We start from the raw sequence: 14,414 nt of genomic DNA on the forward strand, positions 1-14,414 counted from the left end.
AGCTCACATAGCAGCGCACGGCGCCTACCAGCTTTAGGGTTATGGGTTCGATTCCCACGGAGGACAAGTACGGGGAAAAGTATGAAAATGTAAGAACTCTATTGCTCTGAATAAGAGCTTCTGCTAAATGACTAAAACGTCAAATCTGCGCAACGGCGGCATGCCTCTTACCTCGTGAACACCATCGAACTAGTCCAAATCTAGACATGCGGAGGTAGGCTACATTTTATCCGCAACTATAATTCCCTTTGGCAGTCACGTTGATAGCCGTAATTTACTGTGAAAATCGCGTTTTAGGGAGGTAATCATACACATTACTACTTATATGCGTACACATATTACTAGACTGAAAACAAAACGGTATTTTACTGAAGTAGCTCACCTATGAGTGGCCAATGGTACATTCTGTAGTGACTTGAAATGTTACTTTCAGGAACATCAGGCGGACCGACCGAACCACCATTACGGTATTGTAAAACAATAATAATTGTTAGCTATTTAGCGATCTCACCTATTAATATGAAAAAGTCTGTACGCCTGTATGTTGATGCACCACATTGCCAATGCATCATTGGTTCATAGCACTTTATGCTAACTGAATGATTAGCTAGCTACAGTACTGTATAGCTAGCTGACTATTCCTGTAGCCTGGCTTGAAATATGCCAGGCTACAGGAATGGTCAGCTAGCTAGCTCGTGTTTTGGTTACTTGTGCTAAAGTATTATTTTCTGACATCGTTATTCGTTATATATTATTATTAGCCCCCATAATGCCAGTGTACGCCCATTTGTGAATAGGGTTACACATTTCACTTGGAATTGTTTTGCGCTATTCTACTGTAGTGACCTAGCTAGCTACCTATAGTTAGTTGCTTTATTGATTCACATACAATAAGCATCCATCCATCAGCTCTAATCTACCAAGCCATGATTTTCACTTTGATTCTTTCTGACACTAGACAGACAAAGTGATGAGCTCAGGAGACTCCAACCCCGCCGCCACACCCACTCCTGGTGTGGACACCCAGGGAGATGGGCGATGGATGTCTTTGGTGTGTATCCTGCTGTTTGCCTCACCAATACATTACATCTGCCATTTTAGAACAGCAGTAGTTCTAGTCTTGGAAGGTCAATTTCCTCTCGTGTCCTGATTCAGAGTGGTTAGGTTAAATGTGGAAGACACATTTCGGGTTGAATGCATTGACTAGGTATCTCCATTCCTCTCTCCCTCTGCATACAGCATAACCACTTTGTGTCTAACAGCAAGGACAAGGAGCCTGATGTCCTGTTTGTAGGAGACTCTCTTGTCCAGCTCTTGCACCAGTTTGAGGTAATCTCTCTATCCTGACAGCTTTAAGGGGACTGCAAACATTGGTGACGTTTGTTGTTTGAAACTGAAGCTAACATCATTTGGCACATTGAAATATTTTCTGATTACAAGTCTGAAGAAAGTACATGTTAGCTGCTATGTTATGCTAGTTGACATAATGGTGTTGATGTGTCTTTGTCAGGTGTGGCGAGACCTGTTTTCCCCTCTCCACGCTCTCAACTTTGGGGTGGGAGGTGATGCAACACAGCATGTCTTGTGGAGATTGAGCAATGGAGAGTTGGCCCACATCAGCCCAAAGGCATGTATACATACAGACAACATGTTAGGATGTTACATTAGAGTTGATCATACACTCCTCATTGTTCAGATTTAAACCCTAATGGCTGCACAGACCCATGGTCCCAAGCCTGTTCCTGGGCCAAAAAGCACTTTCAGTATCAATCATTCAACATGCTTTTAAATCAAGTGGTATGAATGAAACTGCCCACCAAGTTGATGTTTGTGTCTCTGCCTCCACCAGGTTGTGGTGCTGTGGGTGGGCACCAATAATCATGGTCACACTGCAGAACAGATCTGTGGAGGCATCATGGCCATAGTCCAACTCATCAAGGACAAGCTGCCGAAGGCTTACACTCTCGTACTGGTAGGTTGTATTACCTCTTTTCTACCACAAATGTGACTTAAACCATTAATGGGAAATGTTTGATTAATAATTTTCCTGTATTTGATTTACTGTTACTAAGTACTGATGTTCTATCTTTGACCTGTTTAACTGCCAATATCAAATGTCTGCCGGTGTGGAATGTTCTGGTTAAAGTTTGCTGCCAGACTTCGCTGAGGACACAATGATAATGTACAGTTGAAGTTGGAAGTTTACATACACCTTAGCCAAATACATTTAAACTCAGTTTTTCACAATTCCTGACATTTAATCCTAGTAAAAATTCCTTGTCTTAGGTCAGTTAGATCACCACTTTATTTTAAGAATGTGAAATATCAGAATAATAGTAGAAAGAGATTTATTTCAGCTTTTATTTCCTTCATCACATTCCCAGTGGGTCAGATGTTTACATACACTCAATTTGTAGTCGGTAGCATTGACTTTAAATTGTTTAACTTGGGTCAAACGTGTCGGGTAGCCTTCCACAAGCTTCCCACAATAAGTTGGGTGAATTTTGGCCCATTCCTTCTGACAGAGCTGGTGTAACTGAGTCAGGTTTGTAGGCCTTCTTGCTCACACACTCTTTTTCAGTTCTGCCCACACATTTTCTATGGGATTGAGGTCAGGGCTTTGTGATGGCCACTCCAATACCTTGACTTTGTTGTCCTTAAGCCATTTTGCCACAACTTTGGAAGTATGCTTGGGGTCATTGTCCATTTGGAAGACCCCTTTGCGACCAAGCTTTAACTTTCTGACTGATGTCTTGAGATGTTGCTTCAATATATCCACATAATTTTCCACCTCATGATGCCATCTATTTTGTGAAGTGCACCAGTCCCTCCTGCAGCAAAGCACCCCCACAACATGATGCTGCCATTCCCGTGCTTCACGGTTGGGAAGGTGTTCCTCGACTTACAAGCCTCCCCCTTTTCCCTCCAAACATAACGATGGTCATTATGGCCAAACAGTTCTATTTTTGTTTCATCAGACCAGAGGACATTTCTCCAAAAAGTACGATCTTTGTCCTCATGTGCAGTTGCAAACCGTAGTCTGGCTTTTTTATGGCGGTTTTGGAGCAGTGGCTTCTTTCTTGCTGAGTGGCCTTTCAGTATATGTCGATACAGGACTCGTTTTACTGTGGATATAGATACTTTTGTACCTGTTTCCTTCAGCATCTTCACAAGGTCCTTTGCTGTTGTTCTGGGTGGGATTGATTTGCACTTTTTGCACCAAAGTACGTTCATCTCTAGGAGACAGAAAGCGTCTCCTTCCTGAGCGGTAATGACGGCTGCGTGGTCCCATGGTGTTTATAATTGCGTACTATTGTTTGTACAGATGAACGTGGTACCTTCAGGCATTTGGAAATTGCTCCCAAGGATGAACCAGACTTGTGGAGGTCTACAATTTTTTTCTGAGGTCTTGGCTGATTTCTTTTGATTTTCCCATGATGTCAAGCAAGGAGGCACTGAGTTTGAAGGTAGGCCTTGAGATACGTCCACAGGTACACCTCCAATTGACTCAAATTATGTCAATTTGCCTATCAGAAGCCTGTAAAGCCATGACATAATTTTCTGGAATTTTCCAAGCTGTTTAAAGGCAGAGTCAACTTAGTGTATGTAAACTTCTGACCCATTGGAATTGTGATACAGTGAAATTATCTGTCTGTAAACATTTGTTGGAAAAATTACTTGTCATGCACAAAGTAGATGTCCTAACCAACTTGCCAAAACTGTAGTTTGTTAACAAGAAATTTGTGGAGTGGTTGATAAACGGGTTTTAATGACTCCAACCTAAGTGTATGTTTACTTCCGTCTTCAACTGTATCACTGTGATTCTGTAGCCGCTGATGTTGTGACTTCCTTCGGGCTGGTGTTTAGTCAACACTCAGTGCTGTAGGATTAATATATTCCAAAATTCCAAGATGGCGTAGCAGTCAGATGTCTTTGTCCTCGTCTTGTCCCGTGTCCCATGTATATATCTTTTTTATTGCATATCTTTTTTATATTTTTCCTAAATCTCAACTTCAATATACTCTCCTGCAACCCGCCTCACCCAATGTGGTATGTTCTGCTATTTTCTCAAGTATTTTTCTTTACTTTTGAACCAGAAACCAGCTAACTAGCTACTAGGTAGTAGTCAGCTAACCACTGCTAGCGGACATCAGCTAACCTCTAGCTCGGAAATCTCTCGCCAGTTTGTATCAGTTTGAACACGATTCAAACCAGAGCATACCGGACTTATTTTCTCTCCATATCCCTGGATTCCTACTTCAAGCTCTGAACCTTTTCAACTGGATCATCGCAGCTAGCTAGCTGCAATCTGAGATGCTACTCCTGGCTAACGTCTCTGTCTCAAGCACCAATTAGCCTTGAGCTTTCCCATGCTAGGCCCATCTCCCGGCTAGCTGAAGAGGTCCTTCAGCCACTCATTGGGCTACAATACCTATTTTTCCAATTGGCCTGGACCTCTTTCACTACACGAAGCCCTGCTAATCCATCACGACTGGACTTCCGACGTAATCTGCCCGAGGGTTCTTTTTGCAACAAGCCCCTCCGTTGCGACGTCATCTGCTAGCCTGCCAGCCACGGCCCGCTAGCTGTCTAGAGCATATCGGACTGTTAGCTGAATAGGTCCATCGGCCAATTTTCTTGGGCCACTATACCTATTTTGCCAATTGGACTGGGCACCTTTACTACACGGAACCCTACTAATCCATCACGGCGAGGCTCCGCATGAGGAGGCTACAACAGACCTCTTCCGTCGAGACGTACCTCTAAGGCCATTCTGCTAGCTTGCTAGCCCCGGCCCGCTGGTTGTCTGAATCGCCGTGTCTCCAGCCAGCTTAACTACTCACTGGACATCTATGATCAATCGGCTACGCATACTTCTCCCTAATGTCAATATGCCTTGTACATTGCTCTTCTGGTTAGTGATTATTGTCTTATTTCACTGTAGAGCCTCTAGCCCTGCTCAATATGCCTTAGCTAAACGTTCAGTTCCACCTCCCACACAAGCAGTGACATCACCTGGTTTAAATGATGTTTCTAGAGATATCTCTCTCATCGTCACTCTATGCCTAGGTTTACCTCCACTGTATTCACATCCTACCATACCTTTGTCTGTACATTATGCCTTGAATCTATTCTATCGCGCCCAGAAACATGCTCCTTTTACTCTCTGTTCCGAATGTACTAGACGACCAGTTCTTATAGCCTTTAGCCGTACCCTTATCCTACTCTTCCTCTGGTGATGTAGAGGTTAATCCAAGCCCAGCAGTGCTTAGCTCCACTCCCATTCCCCAGGCGCTCCCATTTGTTGACTTCTGTAACTGTAAAAGCCTTTGTTTCATGCATGTTAACATTAGAAGCCTCCCCCCCCAAGTTTGTTTTATTCACTGCCTTAGCACACTCTGCCAACCCGGATGTCCTAGCCGTGTCTGAATCCTGGCTTAGGAAGACCACCAAAACCCCTGAAATTTCCATCCCTAACTATAACATTTTCCGACAAGATAGAACGGCCAAAGGGGGCAGAGTGGCAATCTACTGCAGAGATAGCCTGTCGAGTTATGTTATACTATCCAGGTCTGTGCCCAAACAATTCAAGGTTCTACTTCTAAAAATCCACCTTTCCAGAAACAAGTCTCTCACTGTTTCCACTTGTTATAGACCACCTTCTGCCCCCAGCTGTGCCTTGGACACCAAATGTGAATTGATTGTCCCCCATCTATCTTCAGAGCTCGTGCTGCTAGATGACCTAAGCTGGAACATGCTTAACACCCCGGCCATCCTACAATCTAAACTTGATGCCCTCAATCTCACACAAATGATCTATCAATGAACCTACCAGGTACAACCCCAAATCCGTAAACACGGGCATAGACATCATCCTAACCAACATGCCCTCCAAATACACCTCTGCTGTCTTCAACCAAGATCTCAGCGATCACTGCCTCATTGCCTGCACCCATAATGGGTCTGCGGTCAAACGACCACCCCTCATCACTGTCAAACGCTCCCTAAAACACTTCAGTGAGCAGGCCTGGCCCGGGTATCCTGGAAGGATATTGACCTCACCCCGTTAGTAGAGGATGCCTGGTTATTCTTTAAAAGTGCGTTCCTCACCATCTTAAATAAGTATGCCCCATTATTATTATTATTTTTAACCTGGAACAGATATAGCCCTTGGTTCACTCCAGACCTGACTGCCCTTGACAAGCACAAAAACATCCTGTGGTGTACTGCATTCGCATCAAATAGCCCCTGCGATATGCAACTTTTCAGGAAAGTTAGAAACCAATATACACAAGCAGTTAGGAAAGCTAAGGTTAGCTTTTTCAAACAGAAATTTGCATCCTGTAGCACAAACTCCCAAAAGTTATGGGACACTAAAGTCCATGGAGAATAAGAGCACCTCCTCCCAGCTGCCCACTGCGCTGAAGGCTAGGAAACACTGTTACCACTGATAAATCCACAATAATTGAGAATTTCAATAAGCATTTTTCTACGGCTGGCCATGCTTTCCACCTAGCTACTCCTATCCCGGTCAACTGCCTTGTACCCCCCCACTGCAACTCGCCCAAGCCTCCCCATTTCTCCTTCACCCAAATCCAGGTGGCTGATGTTCTGAAAGGGCTGCAAATTCTGGACCCCTACAAATCAGCCGGGCTAGACAATCTGGACCCTCTCTTTCTAAAATTATCTGCCGCAATTGTTGTAACCCCTATTACTAGCCTGTTCAATCTCTCTTTCGTATCGTCTGAGATCCCCAAAGATTGGAAAGCTGCCGCGGTCATCCTCCTCTTCAAAGGGGGAGACACTCTAGACCCAAACTGCTACAGACCTATATCTATCCTACCCTGCCTTTCTAAGGTCTTTGAAAGCCAAGTTAACAAACAGATCACCGACCATTTCGAATCCCACCGTACCTTCTCCGCTATGCAATCTGGCTTCCGAGCTGGTCAGGGATGCACCTCAGCCACGCTCAAGGTCCTAAACAATATCAAAACTGTCATCGATAAGACAATACTGTGCAGCCGTATTTATTGACCTGGCCAAGGCTTTCGACTCTGTCAATCACCACATTCTTATCGGCAGACTCCACAGCCTTGGTTTCTCAAATGACTGCCTCGCCTGGTTCACCAACTACTCCTCAGACAGAGTTCAGTGTGTCAAATCGGAGGGCCTGTTGTCCGGACCTCTGGCAGTTTCTATGGGGGTGCCACAGGGTTAAATTCTCGGGCCAACTCTCTTCTCTGTATACATCAATGATGTCGCTCTTGCTGCGGGTGATTCTCTGATCCACCTCTACGCAGACGACACCATTCTGTATACTTCTGGCCCTTCTTTGGACACTGTGCCAACTAACCTCCAGACGAGCTTCAATGGCATACAACTCTCCTTCCATGGCCTCCAACTGCTCTTAAATGCAAGTAAAACTAAATGCATGCTCTTCAACCGATCACTGCCCGCCCGTCCATCACTACTCTGGATGGTTCTGACCTAGAATATGTGGGTGTTGGTGTTGGTTAGACTGTAAACTCTCCTTCCAGACGCACATTAAGCATCTCCAATCCAAAATTAAATCTAGAATCGGCTTCCTATTTCGCAACAAAGCATCCTTCACTCATGCTGCAAAACATACCCTCGTAGAACTGACTATCCTACCGATCCTCGACTTCGGCATTGTCATTTACAAAATAGCCTCCAACACTCTACTCAACAAATTGGATGTAGTCTATCACAGTGCCATCCATTTTGTCACCAAAGCACCATATACTACCCACCACTGCGACCTGTATGCTCTCGTTGGCTGGCCCTCGCTTCATACTCGTCGCCAAACCCACTGGCTCCAGGTCATCTACAATTCTTTGCTAGGTAAAGCCCCGCCTTATCTCATAGCAGCACCCACCCGCAGCACGCGCTCCTGCAGGTATATTTCACTGGTCATCCCCAAAGCCACTTCCCCTTTGGCCGTCTTTCCTTCCAGTTCTCTGCTGCCAATGACTGGATCGAACTGCAAAAGTCGCTGAAGCTGGAGTCTCTTATCTCCCTCACTAACTTCAAGCACCAGCTGTGAGAGCAGCTCACAGATCATTGAACCTGTACATAGCCCATCTGTAAATAGCCAATCCAACTACCTCATCCCCATACTGTATTTATTTTTCCCCTTTGCACCCCAGTATCTTTACTTGCACATTCATCTTCTGCACATCTACCACTCCAGTGTTTAATTGCTATATCGTAATTACCTCACCACTATGGCCTATTTTATTGCCTTACCTCCCTTACTTCATTTGCACACACTGTATATATACTTCTTTTTTTTCTACTGTATTATTGACTTTATGTTTATTCCATGAGTAACTCTGTTGTTTGTGTCGAACTGCTCATTTGTAAATGAGAACTTGTTCTCAACTAGCCTACCTGGTTAAATAAAGGTAAAATAAAAAATATAAGCGCCTTCTAAGAGAAATTCGTTAGACACTTCTCTTGGCTTCTTTTCTGGAGATGTTCTCCTTGAATTCTTGTAATAAACTGAAAGGATTTAGATTAATATGATAGACTGCTCTCCGTTTTGTTCACCTCGAAAATCCCCTTTACAACCATTAACCTTTTTGATAACACAAACTTAAATTATGAACTGCATACTTTATGGACTCCATTATCATTGCTAACCATATTGGCACATTTGTCCTTTCTAGCATGGGAATCTAGTGACTACAATGCACAGGGGGTTGGTGGGACCTTAATTTGGGAGAACGGACTTGTGGTAATGGCTGGAGCTGAATCAGTGGAATGCTATCACACACATGGTTTTCAGGTGTTTGATGCCATTCCACTTGCTCCATTCCGGACATTATTGTGAGCTCTTCGCCTCTCAGCAGCCTCCTGTGCTATCATGTATGTTTCCAACCACAGGGAGTGCTACCCAGGGGTAAGATGCCCAACTCCCTGCGGGAGAGGAACGCCCAGGTTAACAAGCTGGTTCAGGAGGCTGTGTCCTCTCTCCCCCACGCCTCCCTCCTCAATGTGGACCCCGGCTTGGTGCACTCGGACGGCAGCATCTCCCACCAGGACCTGTATGACTACCTCCACCTCACCCCGCAGGGCTACCAGGCTGTGTGCCAGCCGCTACACGCCCACCTCAAGGGCCTGCTGGAGAAACAGGCTGAAAACTGAAGGCCAAAGACCAACTGATGGAGAACTGATGGCCAATGACCAAATGACTCACTACATCAGAGGTAAAAACACTGGTCCTGGAGAGCCACAAGAGTACAGGCTTTTAGCACATTCACTACTTTAATAAGAACACTTAGTATTTTAGTACAGCCTTTTGTTCCATCCCATGATTCAAATAATATCTAGTCCTTGATTGGTTGAATGTGTTGAATGCTGGGCTGGAAGAAAAGCCTTCTCTTGAAAGGCTTTCCAGAACCAGGGTTGGTAACCACTGCACAACTCTATTCTATGGGACGATACTGTAACTTACCACCAAAATGGCTGAGTAGAAGACCACTAAGCACTAATAGGATCAAACAGCTGTGTTGCTAGTCAGATTTCACTGCTTATCACCAACTGAGATTTGATTGAGCTGATTTGAGAGATTATCCTCTTTAGTTTCATACTGTATGGTGGATATGATGAATAATATGCCAGGATCTCTCTCATCTGGCTGATAGATACATTATAAGAGCTTCCCCACAAAGGTTAGGAGAATCTGAAAAGCTACCATCCTAAAGGTTTGTTTTGTTTCCTCTGTCAAAATACCCACATTTCCTGTCTTTTTCTCTTAACTTTGAAAACATATACAGTCCTATTGATCTGATTGGTTACTAATAGTATCATTTAAAATCCCTTTAATGGTATCATGTGTTTAGACACAGAGACCATTTATGTTGACGATGCAACAAGGCGTCACTTGGCCAGTTGGCTCCACTGTTAAAGCATTACTTGTTTCCGGTATCTGTTTACAACCATAACTTTTTGTTTCTTGTGAAGATTTACCATCAATATGTCTTATTTTGGCTGTACAAATATGGAGAATGAAAGGTAAGGGTATGGTGTTTTTGGAGTGAACGATGAGGGCATTTCAAAGTAGCGCTGAGACTGGTGGGTATTTGGCTTGGATATGATACCATAGTCAGTGTGTATGGATGTGTTGTAGCTAGCTTATACTCTTTATTCAAAGGCAGTCACCCCACGGGACCCAAGACTCCCTGTAAAAGGCTGCTTTGACTGTTTGTATATACTGCCTGTGTAGTCCTACCTGCCTCTGTATTTTGAATGTTGATTGTGGAATATGTGATGTCAAAATGCAATGCATTAAAACCAATGAAGGCTTACACTATGGACATTGCTTCTTTGTTTGCAGCTTTCAACCACTGAAGTGTGTCTGCACGATGGTTCTGCAAAGAAAAGTTTTTAAACCAAAATAATAACATAATTGACCTTCAGCTGTAGCTTGTCAAAACGTCCCGTGTGTGTGTGTGTGTTTGATTGCTTAATGTACTCAAACTAATGGGTGCGGTGAGAGTTGTTAGGTTCTTATTTTTCAGTAAATAACCCACGGACACTAGAGAAGCTTTAACCAAGTTTAATTCTTCCCAAAGGTTCTGGTCAGCTGTAATCAGACAGCAAAACATTTCTCTCCATCACAGTTATATACATCCTACTTAAGACACTTCCTCTCTCCATTCCTTATAGTTTATGCCCAACAGGAAGAAGGTAACCAGATACTAAACCCTGATTACTCCCTTAACCTGTCTAGGACTGGGGTGCCGCTAGCGACACACCCCCCCCACATTCCACTGAAAAGGCAGAGCAGCGAAATTCAAAAAAAAAATATTTTTTTAATATTTAACTTTCACACATTAAAGTCCAATACAGCTAATAAAAGACACAGATCGTGTGAATCCAGCCAACATGTCCGATTTTTAAAATGTTTTACAGGGAAGACACAATATGTAAAGATGTAAATCTATTAGCTAAACACATTAGCATAAGACACCATCTTTTATTTGTCCACCAACACCAGTAGCTATCACCAATTCGGCCAAATAAAGATATTGATAGCCACTAACCAAGAAAAAACCTCATCAGATGACAGTCTGATAACATATTTATGGTATAGGATAGGTTTTGTTAGAAAAATGTGCATATTTCAGGTAGATGTCATAGTTTACAATTGCACCCACCGTCACAAATGGACTAGAATAAATACATGGAGCAACGTGTTTACCTAATTACTAATCATCAAACATTTCGTAAAAATACACAGCATACACTAATCGAAAGACACAGATCCTGTGAATACAGACAATATTTCAGATTTTCTAAGTGTCTTACAGCGAAAACACAATAAATCGTTATATTAGCATACCACATATGCAAACGTTACCAGAGCATTGATTCTAGCCAAAGAGAGCGATAACGTAAACATCGCCAAAATATATTAATTTTTTCACTAACCTTCTCAGAATTCTTCCGATGACACTCCTGTAACATCATATTACACAATCCATATACAGTTTGTTCGAAAATGTGCATATTTAGCCACCAAAATCATGGTTAGACAATGACAAAAGTTGCCCAGCTGGTCAGACAATGTCGTGCGCCATATTAGACAGTGATCTAGTCGTATACATAAATACTCATAAACGTGACAAAAAAATATAGGGTGGACAGCGATTGATAGACAATTTAATTCTTAATACAATCGCTGATTTACATTTTTTAAATTATCCTTACTTTTCAATACAGTTTGCGCCAAGCGAAGCTACGTCAAACAAAATGGCGTCATAAGCGATTAACATTTTTCGACAAACACGATTTATCATAATAAATTGTTCCTACTTTGAGCTGTTCTTCCATCAGAATCTTGGGCAAAGAATCCTTTCTTGGGTCTAATCGTTTTTTGGTCGAAAGCTGTCCTCTTGCCATGTAGAAATGCCCATTGCGTTCGGCATGAACTGGAACCGTGCCCAGAGATTCACAGTGTCTCAGAAATAAATGTCCCAAAATCGCACTAAACGGATATAAATTGCTATAAAACGGTTTAAATTAACTACCTTATGATGTTTTTAACTCCTATAACGAGTAGAAACATGACCGGAGAAATATAACTGGCTACACTAATGCTTGGAAAAAGAGCAGGTCGGTGTCCACCGCGCACCCGACGCATCTGGAAAAGAGTTCCTACCTACACGTGTTTTTGTTTTATAGGGGCTGTGATTGCGCAATCGACACCATTCAAAGCGTCATCACGTAAAGGCATCCAGGGGAAGACGTAAGCAGTGTCTGTATGCTCATAGCGTTCACAGTGGCCTTTAAACTGACTCCAGATCAGGGGCCAAAATGTGTGAAATCTGACTCCATGTCAGGGAAATTGCTGTAGAATGAGTTCTGTTCCACTCAGAGACAAAATTTCAACGGCTATAGAAACTAGAGACTGTTTTCTATCCAATAATAATAATAATATGCATATTGTACGATCAAGAATTTAGTAGGAAGCCGTTTAAAAATTACACGATTTCCATAAATAGTGACAACAGCACCCCCTAGCCTCAACAGGTTAAGGGGAACTGACCTCACCTCCTGACCTCAACCCCTCCTTCACCTAATCCACAGATATCCATCTGTCTTCCCTATATCAATACGGCGCTCTCCTCTCCATCAAACACATTCCAAAGCCTTTTGGCTTTCTACAGACTCTTTCTATTCAAGGCTTCTTCTTTATCATTTAATATCTCAATGTTCAAAGGTTAGCCAATTCTAACGGAGTACACAATAATGGTGAGATTTATTGAATTGGGATGACCAAACCGTTTTATACCTGCGTGTGATGTTCTGAGCACATCCAAGATACCACACCTTGAGTTATGTCTGAGCAGAGAACCACAAGAGAGCTGTCTAGTGACACACTGTACTGTGATGAGACATTGGACCCACTCCTTTGTATGGTTAGTTGGCAGTGTCAGTTGTCAAGAAGTATTTATTTACCAGTTCCACCATATAGCTTCTAACATGCTCAAGAGACCAAGTGTAAATATCTGTTTTTAAGTTGGTCTTCAGAGAATCAGAGATATCATCGACATGGGGGTGAATGATCCAGCCAATCCAGCGTAGCGGTGTGGAGCCCAATACCGTGACTGATTAATGGAATCCAGCAAGCATCAAACCATTATGCTGTGAAAGAATGTTCATGTCCTGTGATAGTCAATGTGAGATTTGACTAGGTGCAAACAGAACTTCTCTAACCCTTTCACACAAACTGTCATTTTAGTTTGTCCTAATCGCTTGAATGATGATCTGGGCAGCATATTGACCTATCAGATCAATGATGCTTTAATTTCCTCATTGTTTTGCTAGAGGAACATTTGATAATTGTCTTCATGTTTGCCAAGGAAACACAATCACAGTGTCTGGCTGACAGTTTCAAGCTGCCTTCAAGTCTTCAGGTGAACATTCTATTTAATGAATGTTATTTGCTAGTTTGCTCTCAAAGAAGGTATATTTATTGAACATAAGCCATGAAGGCAGAAGAGTGTTTTGCTATAGACACTTTGACAGGTCAGTATCATAAAGGGCCCTCATCCACCTGTCAGGCTGACTTCACTCATCAGTAGCACTATGAGGTGTTGTTTTGGCCAACGTCCACTCTTTCCAAAACGCTTGGCGTATATAACACAAGCCACAAGGCAGGTGTTGGTTTAGGTAGAGGCACGCGCTTCACACAACATGGCCCTTTCATCTCAGACTGAGACACACGTCTATATAAAGGGCTGAGGTAACTGCAGAGGTTAGTTGTTCATTCAGCAGAAGCTGCAGAGGTTTTATTGCACATTCACAAGGATATTGTGGCCATAGGAATGGGATTAAAGATGCTAATGCTGTTCTGTGTATTGGCATTCACCGGTCAAGGACAAGGTAAAGTATGGAATATTCTGTGTGATTTACTGTTGCATGTACAGTGAGCTATAGCAGGTTACACTTATTACAGATGCTACTGATGTGCATTATTTGAGGTGTCTGTGAAAGAACTACATTTAGCTCTTAACTTCTCTAGGGTATGTGGGACGGTAGCGTCCCACCTCGTCAACAGCCAGTGAAACTGCAGGGCGCCAAATTCAAAACAACAGAAATCCCATAATTTAAATTCCTCAAACATACAAGTATTTTACACCATTTTAAAGATACACTTGTTGTAAATCCAGCCAAAGTGTCCGATTTCAAAAAGGTTTTACGACAAAAGCACACCAAACGATTATGTTAGGTATGAGCCAAGTCACAGAAAAAGACCATATTTCCAGCCAAAGAGAGGAGTAACAAAAAGCAGAAAGAGATAAATTTAATCACTAACCTTTGATGATCTTCATCAGATGACACTCATAGGACTTCATTGTACACAATACATGTATGTTTTGTTC

At 42.8% G+C, this 14,414-nt stretch overlaps 1 protein-coding gene across 2 annotated transcripts; it reads left to right on the plus strand.

The window, feature by feature from the left end:
• Positions 1-66: 66 nt before the first annotated feature.
• Positions 67-10,331, plus strand: LOC129856986 (platelet-activating factor acetylhydrolase IB subunit alpha1-like). Of its 2 annotated transcripts, none has more exons than XM_055924823.1 (7): positions 67-89; positions 434-467; positions 959-1,051; positions 1,240-1,329; positions 1,511-1,627; positions 1,850-1,972; positions 8,908-10,331. In XM_055924823.1, the coding sequence occupies exons 1-7, from the start codon at positions 82-84 to the stop codon at positions 9,166-9,168; spliced, it is 726 nt and encodes a 241-aa protein (XP_055780798.1). In that variant the 5' UTR covers positions 67-81; the 3' UTR covers positions 9,169-10,331. The 2 variants fall into 2 exon arrangements, with proteins under 2 accessions (XP_055780798.1, XP_055780797.1); XM_055924822.1 differs by lacking the exon at positions 67-89 and adding an exon at positions 172-214.
• The last annotated feature ends 4,083 nt before the right edge of the window (positions 10,332-14,414 follow it).

The sequence above is a fragment of the Salvelinus fontinalis genome, chromosome 6 (assembly GCF_029448725.1).
Source record: "Salvelinus fontinalis isolate EN_2023a chromosome 6, ASM2944872v1, whole genome shotgun sequence".
Classification (NCBI taxonomy): Eukaryota; Metazoa; Chordata; class Actinopteri; order Salmoniformes; family Salmonidae; genus Salvelinus; species Salvelinus fontinalis.

Excerpts from the sequence above, each read along its gene's own strand:
- LOC129856986 (XM_055924823.1), top strand. Across the intron at positions 468-958 it reads CCGACCGAACCACCATTACG|ACAGACAAAGTGATGAGCTC; the intron begins GTATTGTAAAAC and ends TTCTGACACTAG. Across the intron at positions 1,973-8,907 it reads AGGCTTACACTCTCGTACTG|GGAGTGCTACCCAGGGGTAA; the intron begins GTAGGTTGTATT and ends TTCCAACCACAG.